Here is a 20,986-nt window from a genome sequence, read left to right on the forward strand (position 1 = left end):
TCTATAGCAAAATAATTTTTAAATGTGTAAATAATGCCGTGAAATCCAGTTTTAAAATTAATTTTGCTAAAATCCGTATTTGCGGATCTCATGAACAATGCACGGGACCCACACAAAAACGCTGGACGCAACTTACAAAATCATTTCATCACTATCCAAACATACACTAAGTTTATCGATTCACAGCTACTTAAATGATCTAAGGAAAAGATGATACACGAAGAAAAAACAAAAAATTTCGGAGGAAAAAAATTAATCTTTCATTAAATTTGTAAAAAAATATAAATAAATAAACAACAATGAACTCTCAATCTTCATCCACCGAGGGCCTTCAGAAAAATGGCATAATCAAATAATTTCATGGGTGACAATGTTCCAAATGAAAAATATTGATTTTCTAGACTGAGTCTTAGCAGGAAACGCTTGAGTTCAAGCTATGGCCACCAACCCATCAATAACTGTTAAAATAAACAAATTCGACGGTTAAAATGTTGGCCCCCTTCTAGCAACTTTTGAGCTGTGTTCGTCCCATATTTGCACCATCCACCCCTAGGCTGATGAGCCCTCCACCACAATTAATCTTTTGATACCCGCAATAAAGAAAAAAGGATATACAAAATTCAGCTCCATTTTGCCACATGGGCATAAAGCTGATCAAATTCCAGTGATCAAGTCTCACTTCCAGGAGCGGAAAACCAGCAACATATCAGACAGACCTACTTGTATTTCTATCCTCAAGCTCTATGCTCATTCTATTAACAACTGCCGAATAGCTCAGACCTATGATCATAATTTACATAACACAAAGAGAACCCCACTTGTTCTAAGCATCCAATTAGCCTGAAAAAGTTTTATCATGTCAGATCCATTTAAAGTTCATGCCATCTCATAGCAAAATAGGAAGCAGGATGTAGAAGGCTGATGTCCAAATGATTCAGGGTCATGCTCCAACCAATTACCTTGATTTCCAATAGTTCCATTAACACCCCAAAATGCCTTCCTCATATTTGAGATGGATGAGGCAGCTCATTCTCAGATCCTACTGGTTTTCCTGTAAATTATCATGGTCATTGTCATTGTTAGAATGTGAGTAATCAGAACCTTGGTTTGGAACCACCGCCATTGAGTGGCTCTGCAAAATATTTGGTTCTCTTTTGTTTGCAGACTCATACTGGTTAGTTGTATCAACAGGCTCCAAGTATGTTATCCCAAACTTCTGTCCATGAGAAAGCCCAGGGCAAAATCCCTGCAGGAATGATAAACTTCTTAATAATTAATGTAGAGAATGGCACCCTAATTACATGTAAAATAAAAGGAGCTTTTGCATATGGCTTATGCACAATAATTTATATACACCACTGCATTCTCTCTCCATCCACCATCTTCAGCATCACCAATTGCACTCCAAAAGTTTACAAACACAAACACAAACACCCATTTACTCCCTTGCTATTGGACAATGCAGCAACAAGTGATCAACATTCACCATGTTTGCACATACAACACCAAATACTATAAACATATCCTGTTTAATAAGATTTTCCATTGCACTGTATTCCAGTTGTACATTTATTAAGTTAGCACATTGTCTATCTATTTAGGTAGTTTTGTCATTTAAGCATTAAACTCTAACCTGTTTCTAAATTACCCCCCTATCCTACCCCCTTCCCCACCTCCTCTCTCCTCTCTTCCAAGTTAAAAGGCAGGAGGTGGTGGCAGCACCCATGACCATTGGCCCCAAGAAGGCAACCCTAACAAGGATATACCCCCAATTGACCTCATAGAGCTAGGTGTCATCTCCACAGCCAGTCTGTAGTAAAATCCAAACCCAAGCATTCAGGGAGGAGAACAAGTATATTTACCACTCATCCACCAGTTGCAAGAGCAAATTACCGTTCTAAGTTTTAGTAAAATTAGTGAAACTATAGAAAACAACTGACCTTTACCAACCCTGATGTGAGCGTTGACTCGAAAAAAGTGGAAGATGAAGAAAATCTAGAGTGAACTTGACCTTCATTGGATCCACTACCATTAGCTTCATAAGGATCAGTGGCAATGTCTGATGTATGAGATTCCTGATTATAATCATAACTTTTACAAAAAGCCCCAATATATGAACAATGTTCACGCAACAGGGATATCTGAGGGGTTGCAGGCAATAAGTGGCCTTCAGTGCTAAAGATGTATCTGTTTATGGAGAAATTTTCAGAACTTAAGGAAGAAATAAAAATAATAAAGGTGCCTCACTTTCATGAGAATAAGTTCCCTGCCTTAAAGGATCATTATTTAGAAAGCACAAAGCACTTACTTGTATGGCCCATTTTCAACGAGGTTATCTGGACCAACGGCCAAATCGAAAAGAAGCCACAAGTATTTAACCTAATTATGTTACAAACAATTAATAAGACACCACAGAAATCATAGAAGATCGCAGATACATACTTAAAAAATAATAAAAAATAAATAAAAATGAATGCATTTACATAAAGCACAAGTCAAACACTAGGACATGGAATTTTAGGTAGTGCAGTAAGTAGACTGTTCCCTGATCACATGAGGTACGTTTTAAAAAAAATGGACCACCCTTCAAGTTCAAACAAAATAATCTAAGGATGAGAAATTAGCACTTAATTTTGACACAGGAAGGCCATATTAGGACTCAAATTTTGATTTGTCCAGTTGTATGGATTAGTTGCTTGGTTAGGACCCACCAACACAATGCAACCAGGTTGAGTTGTAGCCCTTATCCAAGTGGCCCTCCATCAGGGCCAAAATCACCCATTAAGTGTCCGATCAACAGTATCCTTACATTCAACTGTATTTCATCTAGCTTCATAAATTTAACCTTCCAATTTATTTTCTTTCTTTATGCCCCAAATCTCATTTTCCCCCCTAGTCAATGGAAAGAACATATCCTCAAAGGTAATTAAGCTTAGTGGATCTACCAAACAAGAATCTTTTGAAAAATACTCTGAATTCCTACATAAACCACTCATGACCACCATCTATAGAGGATAGGTGTTTCCAGATCCATTAGAAAATTATGATCTTTTTAATACAGCAGGGTGCCAAAAAGAATAAATTTGTTCTTACAGTCTCAGCTAGGAAAAAGCTTTCCATGTGATCTTCCTGCTTGTGAAACTCTACATCTGATATATGACAGTATCCACAAGGGCATCGGGCCCCATACTGCAAGCTGGCAACCATGTCCCTTCCAACATCAAGATATCTACAAAGAAAAACCTTAAACATGGTTTCAGTTGCAAAGAAGGGAAGTGCATATATGTACATCAAACCTATCGGAAAAAAAAATGTACATCAACAAGAGTGTGAGTTGTTAAACTACAGTTACCAGGAACACTAAGATCTATGTATTGGAATGTATATCTTTTTCTTTTTTTTTGATAGATAACGAAAAATTTCATTAAGAAAAAAATAGCCAACCCAAGTACATTGAGGATGTACTGTGGGGACAAAAATCAAGAACCAAAATTACAATGATCAAGTAAAACAGGAAGGGAAAAACAAGAACAATGTGACAGAGCCAAACTCCAGGCAAGGAGAGTTTGTAAGAAAAAGGACTTAATCTCTAGCAAGGACCGTTCGCATCCCTCAAAGCATCTAGCATTTCTTTCAGTCAATATACACCACATCAAGCAATGCGGTATAAGTCTCCAAAAATCTATATTGTGATGTCACCCGAATTTATATCTCATAACATTAAGACAATTTCAAGTCAAAAGCTATTATAGGGTGTTTAGATTAGGGGATGAGGGTGTTGCCTCTTCCCATGGAGGAGCATTTGGAAAGTGAGAGCTCCACCTAGAGTTTCCTTTTTATATGGACTGTAGCTCTGAAAAAATTCTGCATGTATAAATCCAATGGGGAATCTGTGGATCAGCTTCTTTACATCATTTTATGGTATGGGAGCATTGGAATTTGCTTTTCTATTTATTCAGAGTAAGTTGGGTAACGCCGAATTCAGTGATTGCTCTATTGGCTTCTTCCTCCCATCTCAGCAACTAATCCTCGTAAAGTAGTATCCTACTTTTTATGAGATCCTCATGAAACCAATTTGAGGTGTAAAAGAATTTTTCTTTGATTTAAATATTCTTTCCACATTAGCTTTCAAAAAATATTCAGATTATTCAGCGCAAACCCCACAAAGGGAAGCACACCACAGAACACACCCAAAAAAGGGGGATGAGGGGTGGGGGTGGAAGACATCACAGAAAAAGTTTACCCCTCTACTTGGGATTGTAAGGAAAAAGTTTAAAATAAAAAATAAAGGCTCCAAGAAAGGAGAAAGGAGGACATTTTCCATAAGTTGACAGCTAGCTTAAAATTTAGTCACTTTTTATGAATGGATTATTTTCAAATTTGCATTACAGGTGGCCAACGCTAGTAGTTGAAGAGGGAGAACCCCAATTAGAATTAAAGTTTAGTTGAGTTGAGTGAGAAGGCTAAAAGGCACCAGAAAAATTTGAGAGGATCATAGCAGACCTGGGATCTCTGGTTGCTTTATAGAGCCAATATGTGCTCTCTATTAACTCTGGACGCAGTGGATAACTTTTTTGCCCTTGCTGAAAAAAAAAAAGAAGAAATTTGAACACTAGTGTAATGATAAAACCAACGTAGATATGTTATATAAATACTAGTGCTTTAAATACGTAATAAATCTAGTATATAAGGAGCACATCATTTACTGATAAAGAAATCAACTAAAGGCCAAGAATTTGTAGAATATAAAAAATGGGGGAATTACATAAAAAGCCCAAGAATATATATTTATTTCAGATTAGGTCTAACGTTTTTAATCTTGTCAATTAAAGTCCCAAACTTATGAAACAGTTTTCAGTTTTTTTGCTCCATTCATCTCTGTTATTTAGGGTAGTAACAGAGCAAAGAAAAATGGGAAACTATTGATAAAACTCTGCATTTCACCTAGGGCTTGTTCAAAAATCAATTGGCAGCCATTGAACAGTCTAACGTAAACTCTGCGTTTCACCTAAGGGTTTCTATGAATTTCCCTGCAATTTATATTCCACAGAATCAAAACAAAGCAATTTGCTCGAACAAATTCAAGTTCGTGCTGGCTTGTGTAAGGGGGGCCATGCACTTAAATATTCTAACCTGCCAAACCCTTCATAAACAATACATAGATATTGATGAGTGGTCTAAACATTATCCTTAAAAGTACTAAATGCACCAAAATGACATATGGGATTCATTTGGGTATGTCAAATCCTTAAGACACCAACAATTCTAGCAAATTACCCTACAAGTAGCTTAAGTTTGAATGCAATTGTCTCAGGGTTCAGATAATGATAATTAAGGTACCTGAACACTGAGAGTAGCAAGATTAAAACCCTCCGGAGTGAAACCATATCTTTTCCATACACTAAAGAAGGCTTTGTGCGTTCGAATTGCAGGATCAATGTCCCCAGCTAAAACCTTTCAATATCATTAATACAAATTACTCCAAACCACAAAAGTTTCAATAATTCATATTACACGGAAGACAGAATGAAAATAGACTGAAAACCTGAAGGCCTGGCCAGAACGCCTGCAAACTGTTAAACAATGGCCAGACAATAGCAGCAGAATCCATATTGACTTCCACATACCTGCACAGACATATACGCACACACATATAAATCAATAAATAACCAATTGGAATACAGCTGAATCCCAATAAGAACATGGAAAACAAATGATAAAACAAAGGCAAGGATATGTATATTTACATAGTGGCACATAATAGCCACAAGCTTTTACCAAGGATCATTGTAAAGATAGTGCATAGCAGCTGCATAAGCTTCTTGGAAAATGAACAAATACTCCTCGTCTCCAAATAATAAATAAGCCTGAAAAGTTTTCATGAAAGGTAAACAAGAACTGAAAAGAAACATAACAACCCAAATTCACCACTAAAACAAGCTTTAGCATCATGTGTGTGTTTTGCTATTTTTACAGACATGTCATATGCATCAACATCTCTATACAGAGCTGATATTAGTGCATAAGAAGGCTGGCACCCATTAAATACAGACTTTATTTCACAAAATCATGGTTTATGCTTCAGAAGCATAATGATATTGACTATAGAATGAATCAAATGCAATATTCAGGAGAAGAATATCAAGTTAAAAGAAGATAGAAATGATCTATAAGCATCCATAGTTATTTAAACTCATTTCTCTTCCTGTCAGTAGAAGAAAATAAATTGAACTTGAAATGAAAGCAGAAGAAAGTACAGTAAACAATTTTCTCAAATAAAGGCATAAAAACTAAAATAAAAACGAGTTTTTCTATCTCCCGGCTAATAGACATGATTCTTCTACCTTAAACTCCTGAAAACCACCATGACTCACTGTACACCCTTTTCAAGAGTACTAAAACAAACACTGCAAAAAAAACACACTGCACTACTTGATTGGCTTGCTGTTCAAAAGAAAAGCAATTTACCAAATGCTACCCTGAACCTCCCACCAGCACTTTGTCACAAGACTCCAATTAGTTTCTTGTAAAACAAACATATCTATTGTGGACAGCATATGCTATAACTATATCTGTAGTCCCCCCTCTAGCCCCAAAGCACTATTTTGTGCTTTTACCACACACATTTATATTCTACAAGTAGTTTGCCTCATGACATAAAGAAGGCACCAAGCATCAATTAATAGAACTAAGCTCATTTCGAAGTATTACATGGATATCAAAGAGCCCAAGGAGGTTTCAGCACTCCAAATCATGTTTACTAACCTTTAGGAGGTACTCATAGAAGGAGTCAATACTAGTTCCTATTCCAGCATCCTGAAAAAGCAGCAAAGAAATATAATTTTAGTTAAAATTGGGAGGGAAAAAAAATGTTTCTTTTCATAGAACATGGAATTTAATGGATGTGAAAAATAAGTTAGCAAGCAGGCTGGCTGGAGATGTTTTAAACTAGTTCAAATAGACCACAGAAGGTGAAAAATACTTCAACTATTATGGATCCTACTGACATATCACACATCTCTGCATATCTAAGTACATAGATATTTCCATAACTTTTATGTTTTTAAACCATGTGTGCACAAGTAAATAGAACCACAAATTGAAAAGATTTGGCCACTCAGCCTGCCAGACTGCCAGTAAGTTGGTAAAAAGGCTCTTTAGAAATGTAATGTCATCTTCCATCATTAGGTACAATAAGTTCTAAAACTCTTCATCATAAGCCTCCAATTCCAGAAAAACATCAACTATCCATTATCATTAGGTTGAGATTATCAAATCCAGCGAAATCAACTAAGTTTATATCTGGAAAGCACCATAAAACATTGCACTGCTGCTTTTGATTTATGGAGCTTTTTTTTTAGATACTTTGGAATTCAGTGGGTTTGATATTATGTTTGGTTGGAGAAATTGGGTTCGTAAACACTCGTCAGATATTTGGAATATTGTTCCATTATGTCTGATGTGGACCATATGGAGGGAGAGGAATCGGCACACTTCTGTAGATATGGGAAGTATGAGGGGCCAATTGTTAGCAACCTACACTAGATCTAAGGGTGGCCACAGGTCGGTCCGGGTCGGGTTTGTGCCCAACCTGCGACCGACCCGACCAAGTCAGGTACCCTAGTTCCAGACCCGCTGCTGACCGGTTAGAGAGTTGTGTCGGACCAGACGGTTCTTTTCCGGAAGGTGGTCAGGTCCTCGATCAGAGTTGGATCTGGCCGAAACTCACCAGATCTAGCCAAAAATTCGGTGGATCTGGCCGAAATTCAGCAAATCTGGCCTAAAACCAGCCGTGTCTGGTGAGATCTCATCGGATCTCGATGAAATCTCACTGAATCTGGCAAGATCTGACTGAGAAATTCCTCAGACGGTGGAGATTGGCGGCCTTTTGGTGGTAGAATCAATCGGGTCAGTTGAAATCGGGTTTAGATGCAAGGACCCACTGGAATCGGGTTGGGTACTTTGGAAACTGCCGCCGACCTGTCACAGGAGTCAGATCAGGCAGTTTCCGAATCAGGTTGGTTGGAATGACGGGTTGGTTGGGTCCACGGGTGATCTTGGACAGCCCTAACTAGATCCTTATATGAGTGGTCCTGCGCTTGGGGTTTACGACTAGCAATTATACTGTATTGTTTCTAGAGTTGTCGACATTTTGTATATAATTCTTTAGTCTATGTTTTTTAGTACATTAGCCTCTCTTCAATAAAATGATTCTTACTTATCAAAAATATAGTAATAATGAGAGAATTAATTAATGGAATTGTGAGTGTTTAGAGTACTGAGGTATGTTAGTTGTAGTGTATTCTTTTCTCTCTTGTTTCTTGTTCCTCTTTGGCAAATTGTCACAATTCATATGCAATATTCACATACTATTCATACATACTGTTCAAACTAATGTTTACAACCTGTGGGCAGATTTAATGGCAATTTCTTCTCTCCTCCTTTTGCAACCCTGAGTCAAACCCTTCCCTTTCCCTACCAAAAAACTAGTCATTCTTTGAACCCTAACCCTTCTTTCTAAAGTTCTAAACAATAGATCCTCAAATTTTCGCAACCTTAAGCCCACCACAACCGCACATACAGATTCTACAATCTGTTGCATGTTGTTGATAAGATGGGAGTAAAATTTTATGTTAGGTGTTAGCCTACTACAACCCTCCATCCAGACCATAACCAATTGTTTGAAGAAAAAACAAGAGACACTAAGCATTAAAGAAGTTTATTTCACTTTCACTTATCATTTATTAATAAAAAAATCACAATGTTATCTTATCTAACAAAAGAAAAAGAAAAACTTTAGGTATTAGATACTGATACAGATAATCATTGTAACATGGCGCTCACATTGAAATCATGTAAAATAGAATGTTACCTTTTGTGTCCATTCACCTGTAAAAACATTGATATGAGCACCAACTAAATTCAACTTTGAACGACGCGCCCAAAGTCCACGAACTGCATTCTTGGTAACTTGTTCAAAAACTGCATTTCAATGAAGTTAGGCATTATGCCAACACTCTTGAAAATTAACCTCATCCCTTCCCCACAATTAAAAGAAAAAGAATGGGGCAGGTGAGGGGGGAGGGGGAGGGGGGGAATATGTGGTATACAATACCATATTTAGAGAATCTAGCCTGACAAGCTAACAATGAAGAGATATAAAGGGAACTATTACAAATTCCTGTGCAGCACAAGTGTAGTCAGACTTGAAGAACCACCCTTCATATGGTAGGTCAACAACTTGAAAGAGATGTAGCAGAAGGTGCACAACAGACAGGACAAGCAAAGAGATTAAAGAAAATAAATGTAAAATAGCTGGGGCAAGCCTCAAGTACATAAGACTTACTTGACAACCAAGTGTGGCAATGTGCTATAGATAATATTGCTATGAGTCAGTTTGTTGGGGTTTTGCTCAAATCTGAATCCAAGGGATCAGCTCACTCATCTAAATTAAAAATTGCTAGCCTGTTTCCTCATTCAGCAAAGAACAATGCTCTTTATTTTATTTTATAGATTTTTTTTGCTTGGAAGAGTAAAAGATTAAAAAAGAAGAGAAGAAATTTTGAGTAATAATCCCAAAACTTATTCATTAGGTCAACATGGAAGAATGTATTATTTTCCCTCAATGAACTAGAAATATCTCACCTGTTTTCCTGCCTGATACCTAATAAAAGTAATAAAATATTATGGCTGCCTAGAGTCAAACTTTCTTGAAGATAGAGGTCCAGCCACCAAGGCAGTGGCTACTCATAAAGCCTAGCCTCTAGCAGGAAAGCATATGACACTTCATGCGAGCAAATATTTCAACATGGAGTGAAGAAGAGTACTGAGGGTAAACAAAAACCAGCTGCCTGTGATGTACGGACTTTTTTTAACTGATAAGTTACACATGCACCCTGTGGGTCTTGAATCCACAACCTCATCCTCCACTTTGCCTTACAAGAGGAGGTGCCATTTGAACTAGATTTTTTACAAGAGGAGTTTCAAGATTGAGACCATATAGAGAGTCCAAGCTAGTATAATATTAACAACTTCCTCTCACATATGCTTGTCCACTAAAAGCTAGAGGACTGCATTTTGTCTACACTAGTGAGTACCAACAGCATGTCATCCCACATAAGAAACTGGAGGCCAGATTCCATTCAGAAGCTAGATTGATAGAACATGATGCAATGAAACAGGGTAGTAGCACTTACTGGGATCATTCGTCAAACGGCTAAGCACTCCAAATTCCAAGGTCAAAGTCCCACCACCGGCTGTGGATGTTATCTAAACAAACCAAAAGTGGAACGTTAACACTCTACCTAGATATTACAAAATAGAGATTAAAGAGACAGAACAAATAATTAACTAATTGAACAGTTCAGAAGATAGTTAATAAGTGGTAAATTCAAGGTTAAAATTTTGAATTGTCCTATGTAAGTTACATGTGGTATGCACTCTCATACTGTTAGAATTTATCCAGAAGGTGTGGTACAATAGGAATTAGTAAACTGGAAATCAATGTGTAGTGTAGTCCTACAATGATATTAGCTGCTTTTCATGCTAGAATGCCACAGAAAAACTGAGAAAAAAAACTTGTACATAAGGAGAAAAATTGGAAAGGCTTTACCTTGCTTTCATGTTCATCAACGCCATGCAAAAGGTTGACAGATCCAAATGGAATGCCTGCATGAAATAGTATCTGAATATGTTCATGAAATGATAAGAGTATTTATACGTGGACAAGTGAATGACATACTTCAACAATTGGAAACAAAGTGCTTGATGCTCAATCATGCTTTAGTAGACAACATCAAAAAATTACAGAAATACTTAAATCTGTATGCAGCGAAAAATTGCTCTCCATCAAGCCAGAAAGCTAGTGATGCATGAACCCCCTTGATCATTGTCAAGTATAATCTCCTCAACTATCAAACTTGAGATTAGAAACAAGCCATTAACATTCATTTATGATCTACCTATGCCTCTAAGCCTCCTATCAAAACTAGAGACATACTGCCATTTGTCAAATAAAGCATTCTGTCATGCTAATTTAGTGGTATATTTACAAGTTAAGTAAAAGCATTCTCCTTTTTTTCCTTTTTTTATCCCTGATAATTCAATATTTACAAGAGGGAGGGGAGATTTGAACCCTAAATGTCTCCGTTGGAAACACTGGGAAGTGACAACTAATTGAGCTACAAGGCTCTTGGTGCAGGTTAAGTAAAAGCATTTTTATTATAATATTCCACAAAATGGTGGTAATATCAATATCAAATAAAAATAACAAGTCCCAAGATAGATGTAAAATAAATACTCTATTTAAATAAACCAGCCAAGGATTGGAATGATTAAAAATACATAACAAATAGTGAAATTCAACCTGCAATAACTTGTACATATCAATTAAAATCATCCAGTAGCAATACCTGTAGGCGTGTCAAATGCAGGTAACAATCTACGGGCCAGATCCTCCGCTAAGTTAAGTAACTGATTGTCATAGGATTGGATTTTCATGCCCTGCAAAGAAATAATATGGGAATAATCCAATGAAGATCCTAAGATGATGGTGTACAGCATAACACCTGTCATATGAAAACTAGAAGCTAAAAGAGAAATCAAACATCTTTTCTAAGTATCTCTTGATGGCAACATCAAGGTAAAGGAGACTGTTGAGGACACTTTGTTGCTTATTTTTTTATTGCTAAGTTACACACTCACCCAGTGAGTCTCAACCCACAACCTCATCCTCCACCTTGTTTCTCTTAAAAGGGAAGGAAGTGTCATTCAAGCTAAAGCTCATTGGCAAGAAAGAGGTGCAACACAAATGCTTTCATACTTAATAGATATACAATATCTTTCTAGACCTTTTTTTTTTCCGATAAGTACAATTTTTTTCTAAACTTTCTCCCAGATGAATCAGTAATTCCAATTTCAGGTCACACCAAGGAGTCATTGCTACTATCCAGTACCTCAGCAAACACCCTCAACAAATCAAAAGCATCAGAAAACCGTATAGCAAGGCCTTATTTATAATAGAGTAATGTAGCACTAACTTATTATTAGGGTCTAACAAACAATATTCAAGCTTTGCTTACTGGAAAATGTTTCAGCTATAATGGAGCATATACATATTACAAACCAAAACAAGAGTGTAGAGTTCTTTTGAAGCTAGAATCACCCCCTTTTCAGCAAAATGGTTGCTAACAAATCCTCTGTGTAATCTTTTCTCAATTAAGCAATCTCAGAAAACCTTTTATCATTATCGTTAGGTGTTTTTTGTTATCACTTAATGCCAACCTCCCATCGAAGGAAGAAAAAAATGATGATAAGTTACATATGCACCCAATTGGTATTCAACCCACAACCTCACCGTCTACTTATTCTTATGGGAGAAGGAAGTTTCATTTGAGTTAGAGCTAACTCACATAGCATTCACATAAAACTTTATAATTGAAAAAGGCACATGAGTCCTTTCAGCTCAAAAATTGCTATTTTTCTGACGACACCAAAAGGATATTCAATGCTTTACCTAGAATGACAAAATCATAAGGAAAAGTATCCATTTGGGTACATATTTAACTTATACCGTAGCATAATCACTCGCAATAAGATGAGCAGAGAGTAAACCTCCAAGAACACGGATAGTAGTCTCAAACACAGATACTGTCTTATTCTGCAAAAACCATATAAAGAGCTCCAAGTTAGATTTCAACTTCAATTTATATTAACCAAAGAATATGTAGATTGACTAAGCAACCAAAGCAATTCAAGCCAAAATTGTAGAATGTATAAAGAACTAATCCCAACAGGCAAGTTTGAAAAATCAATTTACATGTGAGAGAGAGAGAGAGAGACTCACTATATCAAACTGAAGGTTTTTACCAATCCATTCAACAGAGGAAGCAAAATGTTCCCAGTCACCAAGTAAAGCCAGCATGTCTAAGGAATCAATCTGTTACAATGCCATGATGACAAACATCATGTAAGAGAAACAAGAACTCAAATATCAATCAAATTGGAAAAGAAGATATTATCTTACCAAAGTTAATGCATAACCACCTAGTGTATCTTCCCCTCCACATGAGAGAGGTCTTAATTCATCAAGAGGAAAGGCATGCTCCATATATCCATTAAAAGCATGGTAGAACATTCCACGCACCTAAATTTATGAGAGAAATGTATCTCACCCAGTTTAATAGATCAAAGCATCATATACATAGCATCACCAGCCAAATGCGAATAAATGAATACCTGCCAACTAAGTGCGCATATCTCTCCGAAGATTTAAATCCAACACTATTTCCAATTAACACTAAATAGAAACTCCATTAATGAAATGGAGGAAAATATACAAAGAAAATGCTCTTGGAAAATTTTGGAGCCTTTTTTTTCCAGTAAATGAAGAACTCTAAGCCATTCATACAAAACCCTGGCATTTTGTCTTCCAAACCCAATATATACACAAACACTGAAAGGTTATAATATCCTGACACAATATCCAAAATCATCAAAACCACATTCATAGTTAATGTTCAGCTATCTTTCCAAATTTTATCAGCAAAATTCATGGTACAATATTAAAGATCACACTTTTCTTTTAAAATTCTTACAAAGATGTTCAACTGTTAATCCATTTCAAGCACAATGAACAGAGCCCCAAAAAAGAAAAATCTACATATAAACCCATTCCTTCAATTTCGAACAAAAACGACGGGTATAATTGCAAATTCCAATTGCTTTTATATCAAAATACATAATTGATTTCATTGTAACACATCAACCTAGAAGAATCACAAGCTTAACACTCCAACAAGCCCTTCATTTTGAAATCCCAATATGGATTTTATGAATTGATCCATATTACCAAACAGACCCAGGGCTAAACTGTATAAAGAATTACCGACCCACCGACTGTTCGATCAATTGCCCGAGAGAGCATCAGAGCATTAAGTATGGCATTCTGATAATGAAACAGGTCAAATTAAATTTTAAAAAACCAAAAAAAGACCGTTTCGGGTTTTCGGATTACGGGAAATATGATCGGGGTGTTACCTCGTCTCGGAGCTGTTTAGCTTCCTCAGGAGTGACGCCCTCAGCGAGAGCTCTATGTATGAAAGCGTTGGGATTGGTTGAGACCAATAACAACAACAGCAAGAGGATTTCAAAGCACCGTTTTGGAACTTCCATTGCTTCTCTCTCTCTCAGTGTCACTTTGAACAAAGACATACGCTTTTGTTTTGCTTTGCTTTTCTCTACTGCGCGCTTTTGCTTTAGCTTATTGATTGCATTTGCACATTCCTGTTTGTAAAACGTGAAAAATCTCTAGAGTTGAAAAATGAGGGCGATGTGGGGTGGGAAAATTTTACTCTGTTTCTTACTATGTTAAGGATTTACCTACCTAGCTCATTATCAACAAAGTTTTTTTTTTTTTTTTTTTTTTTTTTTAATCATATTGCAATTTTGTTTTTGTTTTTTGTTTTTTCTTTTTTATTTTTTAAAATTTGCCGCAGCCTATCAAAATACACACCCATAAGGTGTGAATACAACAAATGAGAAAGTTCCCCTAGTTTTTTTAAAAATTTTGATAGTTATAATGGGAGAACTTAAATTTTATATCGAAGATGTAGAGGTATTGGGTCCAGAAACTCATTATCTATGTATATAATGGGTCTAGGGCCCAAGCCGAGGACTAGAGATTGTTCGAGGAGGGTAGACATTGTCAAGAGAGCCTATGTTAGTAAATGAAAAAGTCAGTTTTGATCATAACTGCCCAAGAGATTGGGTCGAGGACTATGCCTCCTTGGCTAACCAAGGCTGAGGTTTGTAGAGATGGTCTGCCGTCCGGGGGAACGTCCCAGGAACATTCTATTGATACGAATAAGCACTATAGGAACATAGAACAAGGAGGAGTCCTAAAATATCTATGGAGAAAGTTGCTACCATCACATTGAATGCTCTACAGCTAACTTTCTAGCTGCATTAATGTGGAAAAAACCCCTGAACAATGTTACATTGGCTACCCCAACGCACAGAGGGACTGAGAGGGTGTCCAATGGGACAAGTATTCAAGTGATGGCTTGGATGATCAACAAGTAAAGGGTCAAGATTGTCTAAGGAGAACTATATAATAGAAGAGACCTTCTATGGAGAAGGGATCGAGAAATCAAGAGAGAAACAATGTAGCAATCAGGAACCAACTTTGTAATCAAACTTGTAAGAAATACATAACATAAGAACTAACTTACTCGGACCGTGTCGATGACGATTTTCTTTGGATTAATTCATCTACTTTCCTGTTCTTGTCAATTGAGTTCACTTTATTTGTTGTCCAACTCATTTTAACTCAATTTTTCAACCCACTCTCTACAAATTCATTGTTTTGGGCTTTTTGGGCCTAGGTTCATCCATTGTCTGGGCTAAGGACGCAAATTTGGTCCTTATAGAAGATATTATGAAAAATTAGTTGAGTTACAAGACTCTTAGCTTCCAATTAAAATCTAATATTCCAAAATGTGAGCTAATGCAAGAATATTGATATGAATTTATATGTTATAAATTAGCAATTGTAGGATTTTTTTTATTTTATTATTATTAATAGCAACGATAGGATTTGTTATTCTCTTCTCTTGGAGAAATTATATAGTCTTCATGGTAAACCATGTCATTTGTCTATCATTTTATTAAAAAACTCTCACCTGTTTAAAATTGTTTAATCGGCTTATGATAATAATAATAATTTTTTTAAATTGTTAAACTGATACAATAATTTTAAACAATAGATAGATTTTTTAGTAGAATGATGGATAAGTAGAGTCGGTATAGATTCCGTATGATTTTATATATCAATACCAATCTAAACCATGCTTGAGTAACTTAAGAATTTAGAATCAAAGCTCAAAAGCCTCTTTAGCCCTATGACTCCTCTAACTCTCCCAAAAGGGTGAGCTCAATTCCGCCTCCAACTCCATCTTTACACTACGTGGTGAAAAAACAGAGTAGCGAAAGTATATATGAAAAAAATAAAAAAGTGGTGGGGGGGGGGGGGGGGGGGGGGTTATTAGTAACATACCTAAAACCATTTCAACTTGATAAAGGAAAAAAAATATTTAAGGTACCAATATTTACCGATGAACCTTGATCATATATTTTAGTTTTACTAAATATAGTGGGAAAAGGAAGTCCACACACTAATAGCAAATCTAAGTTGGAGTTATATTGGGTTTGTGCACGGAAAAAATGTCATAGTACCCCTTAATTTTGGGGGAGTGGTCATTACCCACCTCTCGGTACTTAAATTTTAGTCAACTTACTTCATGAACTTCACACACCTGTCAAATCGATAATTCGTTAGTCCACCGTTTAAATTAACTAACGTACTTACATGACAAACACGTGGATCATAAAAATAATCAAGTTTTCTCCACAGAGAGAGAGAGAGAGAGAGAGGGTTTCAGTTTTTGTGAGAGAAACCAACATAGAGAGAAAGAGGATCTCCCTCAATGCCTTGCCGTTTGTGGTCCCAATCCCGCCGCGCCATGCAACAACAACAACTACCTTGATGCTTAAACTATGAAACCAAAGCAACTATAGGATATAACAAAGACTCGAGCTTTCCAGTTTAAAATTTATCCAATCGAGAGTCAAGACACTAATTTCACAGCAATTAGCACGGTTACACAAACATTTTAGTCCCGCAGTATTATTATACATGTAACGAGGACAAATAGCTTCACAAAATTGTAAACTACAACTCCACATGTACTTAGCCAAAAAAAAAAAAAAGGAATATTGAAAATAGGAAGAACCAAAGCTCAGGCCATGTACTAATTGCACACGGATCAATGCTTTGTTTTCTTTTTCTTTTTCTTTTCAATTTCTAACTAAAAAGTAAATTTTCACAAAGATCATGCCCAAAACTAGTAAGCTGCCGTATTTGAAATTTACCTGTCTATTTGGGTAAGTTGTTTTAAAAAATACGTTTTTGAAGATACATAAATTTAAAATGTGCGATTAAAAAAAAAGATTTTTAAAATCACACTTAAGCATTTTGTAAAAAATAAAAAATAAAAAAAAAAAATTCGTTACTGTGAAGTGAGCATTTGGATAACATTGGTGTAAATTGGCTATTTTGGGTGCTTTGAATAAAGGTTTCTCCATTTTTCACTTGTCCTCCATAGATCCAACTGTGAAACATACCCCAAGCAAACTTACAAAAGATACTACCAAATTTTTTAGGCCCAAAACTGATTTCCTCTAAAATATGTTGACGTAAGTTAGGGCTGACATCAGCAAATGATTGGATGCTGACGTAAATTAGGGCTGATGTGGCATTACTGACATCATGGGTGACATCAGTTTGGAGTAGTTGACGGCACGTGGGGCGCATGAGCTTCAATGCAGAGTGTTTGGGCAGCACGTGGGAGCGCGTGAGGACTCCGATGGTTGCGAGGCTTCCACGAGCAAGTATATCAGCGCAAGGTGATGAAAGGAGCAGTGGTCTTTGTGGTGTGGGACTCCTCAACGGCGGCAGCTGCAATGTAGTAACACCAATAGAGACAAGACTGCTAAGAAAAGTTCTGAATAGTAGCTCTGATAATAAAATATACATGAGTGTCTTTATATAGGACGAAGACAGATTGTATAGTACAAGTCTGTGCGCTATACAAGTAAACAAGGTGGGCCTAAGGCCCACAATCTATTTAACGCTAACAATTACCAAAAGTAAAATATCCACGAGCTGATTAATGAAAGCCGACATGCAGAAAATCCAAGCTCCACCTTCTGTATTGCAGCAGCAACAGCTGCATTAACACAGCAGCAATAATACCTATGAGCACATAGTCTTTCACTATTTAGAGAATACAGAAATAAAATAAAACCATTAATAAGAAAAAAGAAAAGCATAATCACTAGAATGAGTTTCCACTTCTAAATCTCAGAAAAATCATTTGAGAAAAAGGCTAAAAGAAATCTGGTTAGGAAACTGGAGTCACAAGAATTTTTATACTTAACCAAAACTGGGTTCCCAATTCTCCACCCACCCATTTGTTTTAACTTGTTAAGCCATCTCTGTGTGTGTGTATATATATGTATATATATATATATATATATATGATTCCAACATGTTCACACTTATTGGGATACACTCGCATCTAAATGTGTTAGTGCAAGAATGACCAAAGTGTGATACATTATAGATACAGGTTTTTATAAATCATACTGGCAGCTTCAACCTATCAAACCAACATCCTAGACAAGTGAGCAATTTGAAACCTGTCAGTGTCATGGAGCTAGAAGAAAAATGAGGCAACCATCCCCTGAACCCAGTAGCAGTGTCAAATGGATCTAAAGAACAGTAGACCAACATCAATTGGAAATTAACCAATGAACAACTTATCCGATAAGTTGGTGATTACTCTGCTCCATGCCTCTATCCAAATCTTATTTAATAATTCATACTTGTTCTTTTATCCATCAAAACAAAACGTGTACATAATGAATAGGAACAGATCAGAATCAGATTTCAAATTTAACTCAAACACTAACGTGTGTCGTTAACATAAAAAATAAACCTGCAAAGGCAAAATTGTTCAGCATGAACGTCTTGCTTTGATTGACAATCGTGTTTTATCTTCAGGTAATGAAGTGTATCTTTAGGTCATTGTCAACCCTGTTCCCCATTGAAGGAAGCAATGACAACGTTGGCTTCTTGCAATAAGCCTAAAGGCGAATATTTGGTTTGGAACCCGCATACCAAAATTTGCAAGGAAAGAAAAAAAATGCCAAGATGTACGTCGTCTGAATCTCATTTTACTCATAAAGGCACTGATGATTACAAAATAGTAAGGCCCCGCTCTCTTATGTATCTAAGTGCTATCCTCTCCGTTATACAGGTCAGGTCGAGATCTTTTCAGTTTTCACTCAAGGCCTTTACTTGGAGGACAAGTCTGCCGGACATGACCTATGCCTGCAATGCAGACTACTCGATTTAGTGATTGCCAATTGAAGGAATTTTGCATTTCCAAATGCTACAAATTCTACAGAAGAACACAACATTGTCACTCTTACGAGGACTCCTTTTCCTAGTTACATACTCCACCGAACCTGAAGTGTAATGCCTGCAATGTTCCACCGAAGTCACACAATACCTACCTCAATGGGGCTATTTATTGGGTATTTCACGGTGAATTTAAGAATCACTCCATCATTTATTTTGATTTAGTGGAGGAGATATTTCAAGAGTTGCCATGGCCATAATCTGTTACTTGTTGCAAGTTAATATTATTTCCTGAAGCATATGTTCCTATTGCTAAATTTTCATCGATTGGGACTTTTGGAGAGCACTTCTTAGTGTGCACAAGAGTGGCCCAACCATATTGTCATTAGGCAATGGTCTAAGGCTCCAAAGGCTCTTAGAATATAATCAATATTATACTTTTTTTTGAATGTTCAATATTTTTTTAATATGTTTTACAATGTTTGTAGCAGTTTAAGAACGTAAAAATTTTCAATTTTCCAAAAAATTTACTCTTCCTTTCTCTCTCTATCAAAATTAAAATTAGAATTAATAGTTTTCGAGACAAATTCATTACTAAAATCCGTTGTTCAAACCCCTTTCTCTCTCCCTTTATGGGTGTGTTTGTTTCTAAAAAAAAAAAAAGTAATTCTCTCTCATTGCTTAAGATAGTGTGTTGTGTGTAGTATAACTTGCCCTACTCTCCTTTAAAAGTTACCATGACTTTTGAGTAGAGTTGTGGTGTATCTTTGTGTTAGAACTCATTTCCCTCTTCCTTTTGTGTGTGTATGTTTGTTTCTCAAAAAAAAAAAAAAATCCATTGTTCAATAATTAATGTATTAAATTATATAAAAATGTTGGATTTTTTTTCTAATTCATTTATAGCTTATAAAATATTAAGTAGCAACCCTATATTAAGCCATATTTTTAAAAAGAATTTATTTGAAACTGAATTGACATAATTAATAGAAACGATACGGTTTAGAATTTACAACTTTTTAAAAAAATTATTTTATATTTAAAATACTTTGTGCATGTGAAAACTTTCATAGAAATGTGGTCATCTTTTGCATGAAAGGAATTAACATGCTAATAACATGGTTAATATTTCAAATCATAGTGGTATTAGTACAAAGAAACCAAATCCATTGAGACTAAAGTTGCTAAAAAAAAAAATATATATATATATATATATATATATTTATATATCAAATTGATGGCTTTGCAAAGAAGTGTTTAACCGGTATCACTATTGGGATATTGGAAGAAACTAATATCTTTTCATAAATGGCCTCATTTTAAACTGTCACCATGGGCTACAAAATGTGTTGAATCGACTCGATCGACCTGATAATTTGGATCTCTAGTGCTATCCAATACGAGGTACAATGAGCTCTAGAACATGATGAGAACAACCCTGGATCAATCGAATACGACGCATACAAGACCTCTACTGCAATCCAATATAAAAATGTTGGTTTCTTTTTTTAAATTCATTTATAGCTTATAAAATATTAAGTAGCAACCCTATATTAAGCCAAATGTTTTAAAAGAATCTGTTTGAAACTGAATTGACATAATTAATAGAAACGACACCGTTTAGAATTTACAACTTTTTAAAAAAAATTTATATTTAAAATACTTTGTGCATGTGAAAAACCTTCATAGAAATGTGGTCATCTTTTGCATGAAAGGAATTAACATGCTAATAGCATAGTTAATATTTCAAATCATAATGGTATTAGTACAAAGAAACCAAATCAATTGATACTGAATTTGTTAAAAAAATATAATACATATCAAATTGATGGCTTTGCAAAGAAGTGTTTAACCAGTATCACCATTGGGTTATTGGAAGAAACTAATATCTTTTCATAAATGGCCTCATTTTAAACTATCACCATAGGCTACAAAATGTGTTGAGTCAACTCAATAATCTGGATCTCTAGTGCTATCCAATACGAGGCACAATGAGCTCTAGAACAT

The 20,986-nt window shown here is 35.8% G+C and overlaps 1 protein-coding gene across 1 annotated transcript; it reads right to left on the bottom strand.

Annotated features, from left to right (window-relative positions):
• Window positions 1-236: 236 nt before the first annotated feature.
• LOC126688754 (alpha-mannosidase I MNS4) lies at window positions 237-14,341 on the bottom strand. Its single transcript, XM_050383565.1, is given in 18 exon segments — window positions 237-1,042; window positions 1,045-1,246; window positions 1,941-2,187; window positions 2,309-2,379; window positions 3,094-3,229; window positions 4,504-4,583; window positions 5,341-5,454; window positions 5,546-5,627; window positions 5,779-5,867; window positions 6,766-6,816; window positions 8,873-8,982; window positions 10,197-10,269; window positions 10,613-10,668; window positions 11,412-11,502; window positions 12,572-12,658; window positions 12,845-12,937; window positions 13,025-13,144; window positions 14,038-14,341. Coding segments are annotated over 18 exon segments (1,917 nt in total). The 5' UTR covers window positions 14,212-14,341; the 3' UTR covers window positions 237-1,001.
• Window positions 14,342-20,986: the final 6,645 nt, after the last annotated feature.

The sequence above is a fragment of the Quercus robur genome, chromosome 6, assembly GCF_932294415.1.
Source record: "Quercus robur chromosome 6, dhQueRobu3.1, whole genome shotgun sequence".
Classification (NCBI taxonomy): Eukaryota; Viridiplantae; Streptophyta; class Magnoliopsida; order Fagales; family Fagaceae; genus Quercus; species Quercus robur.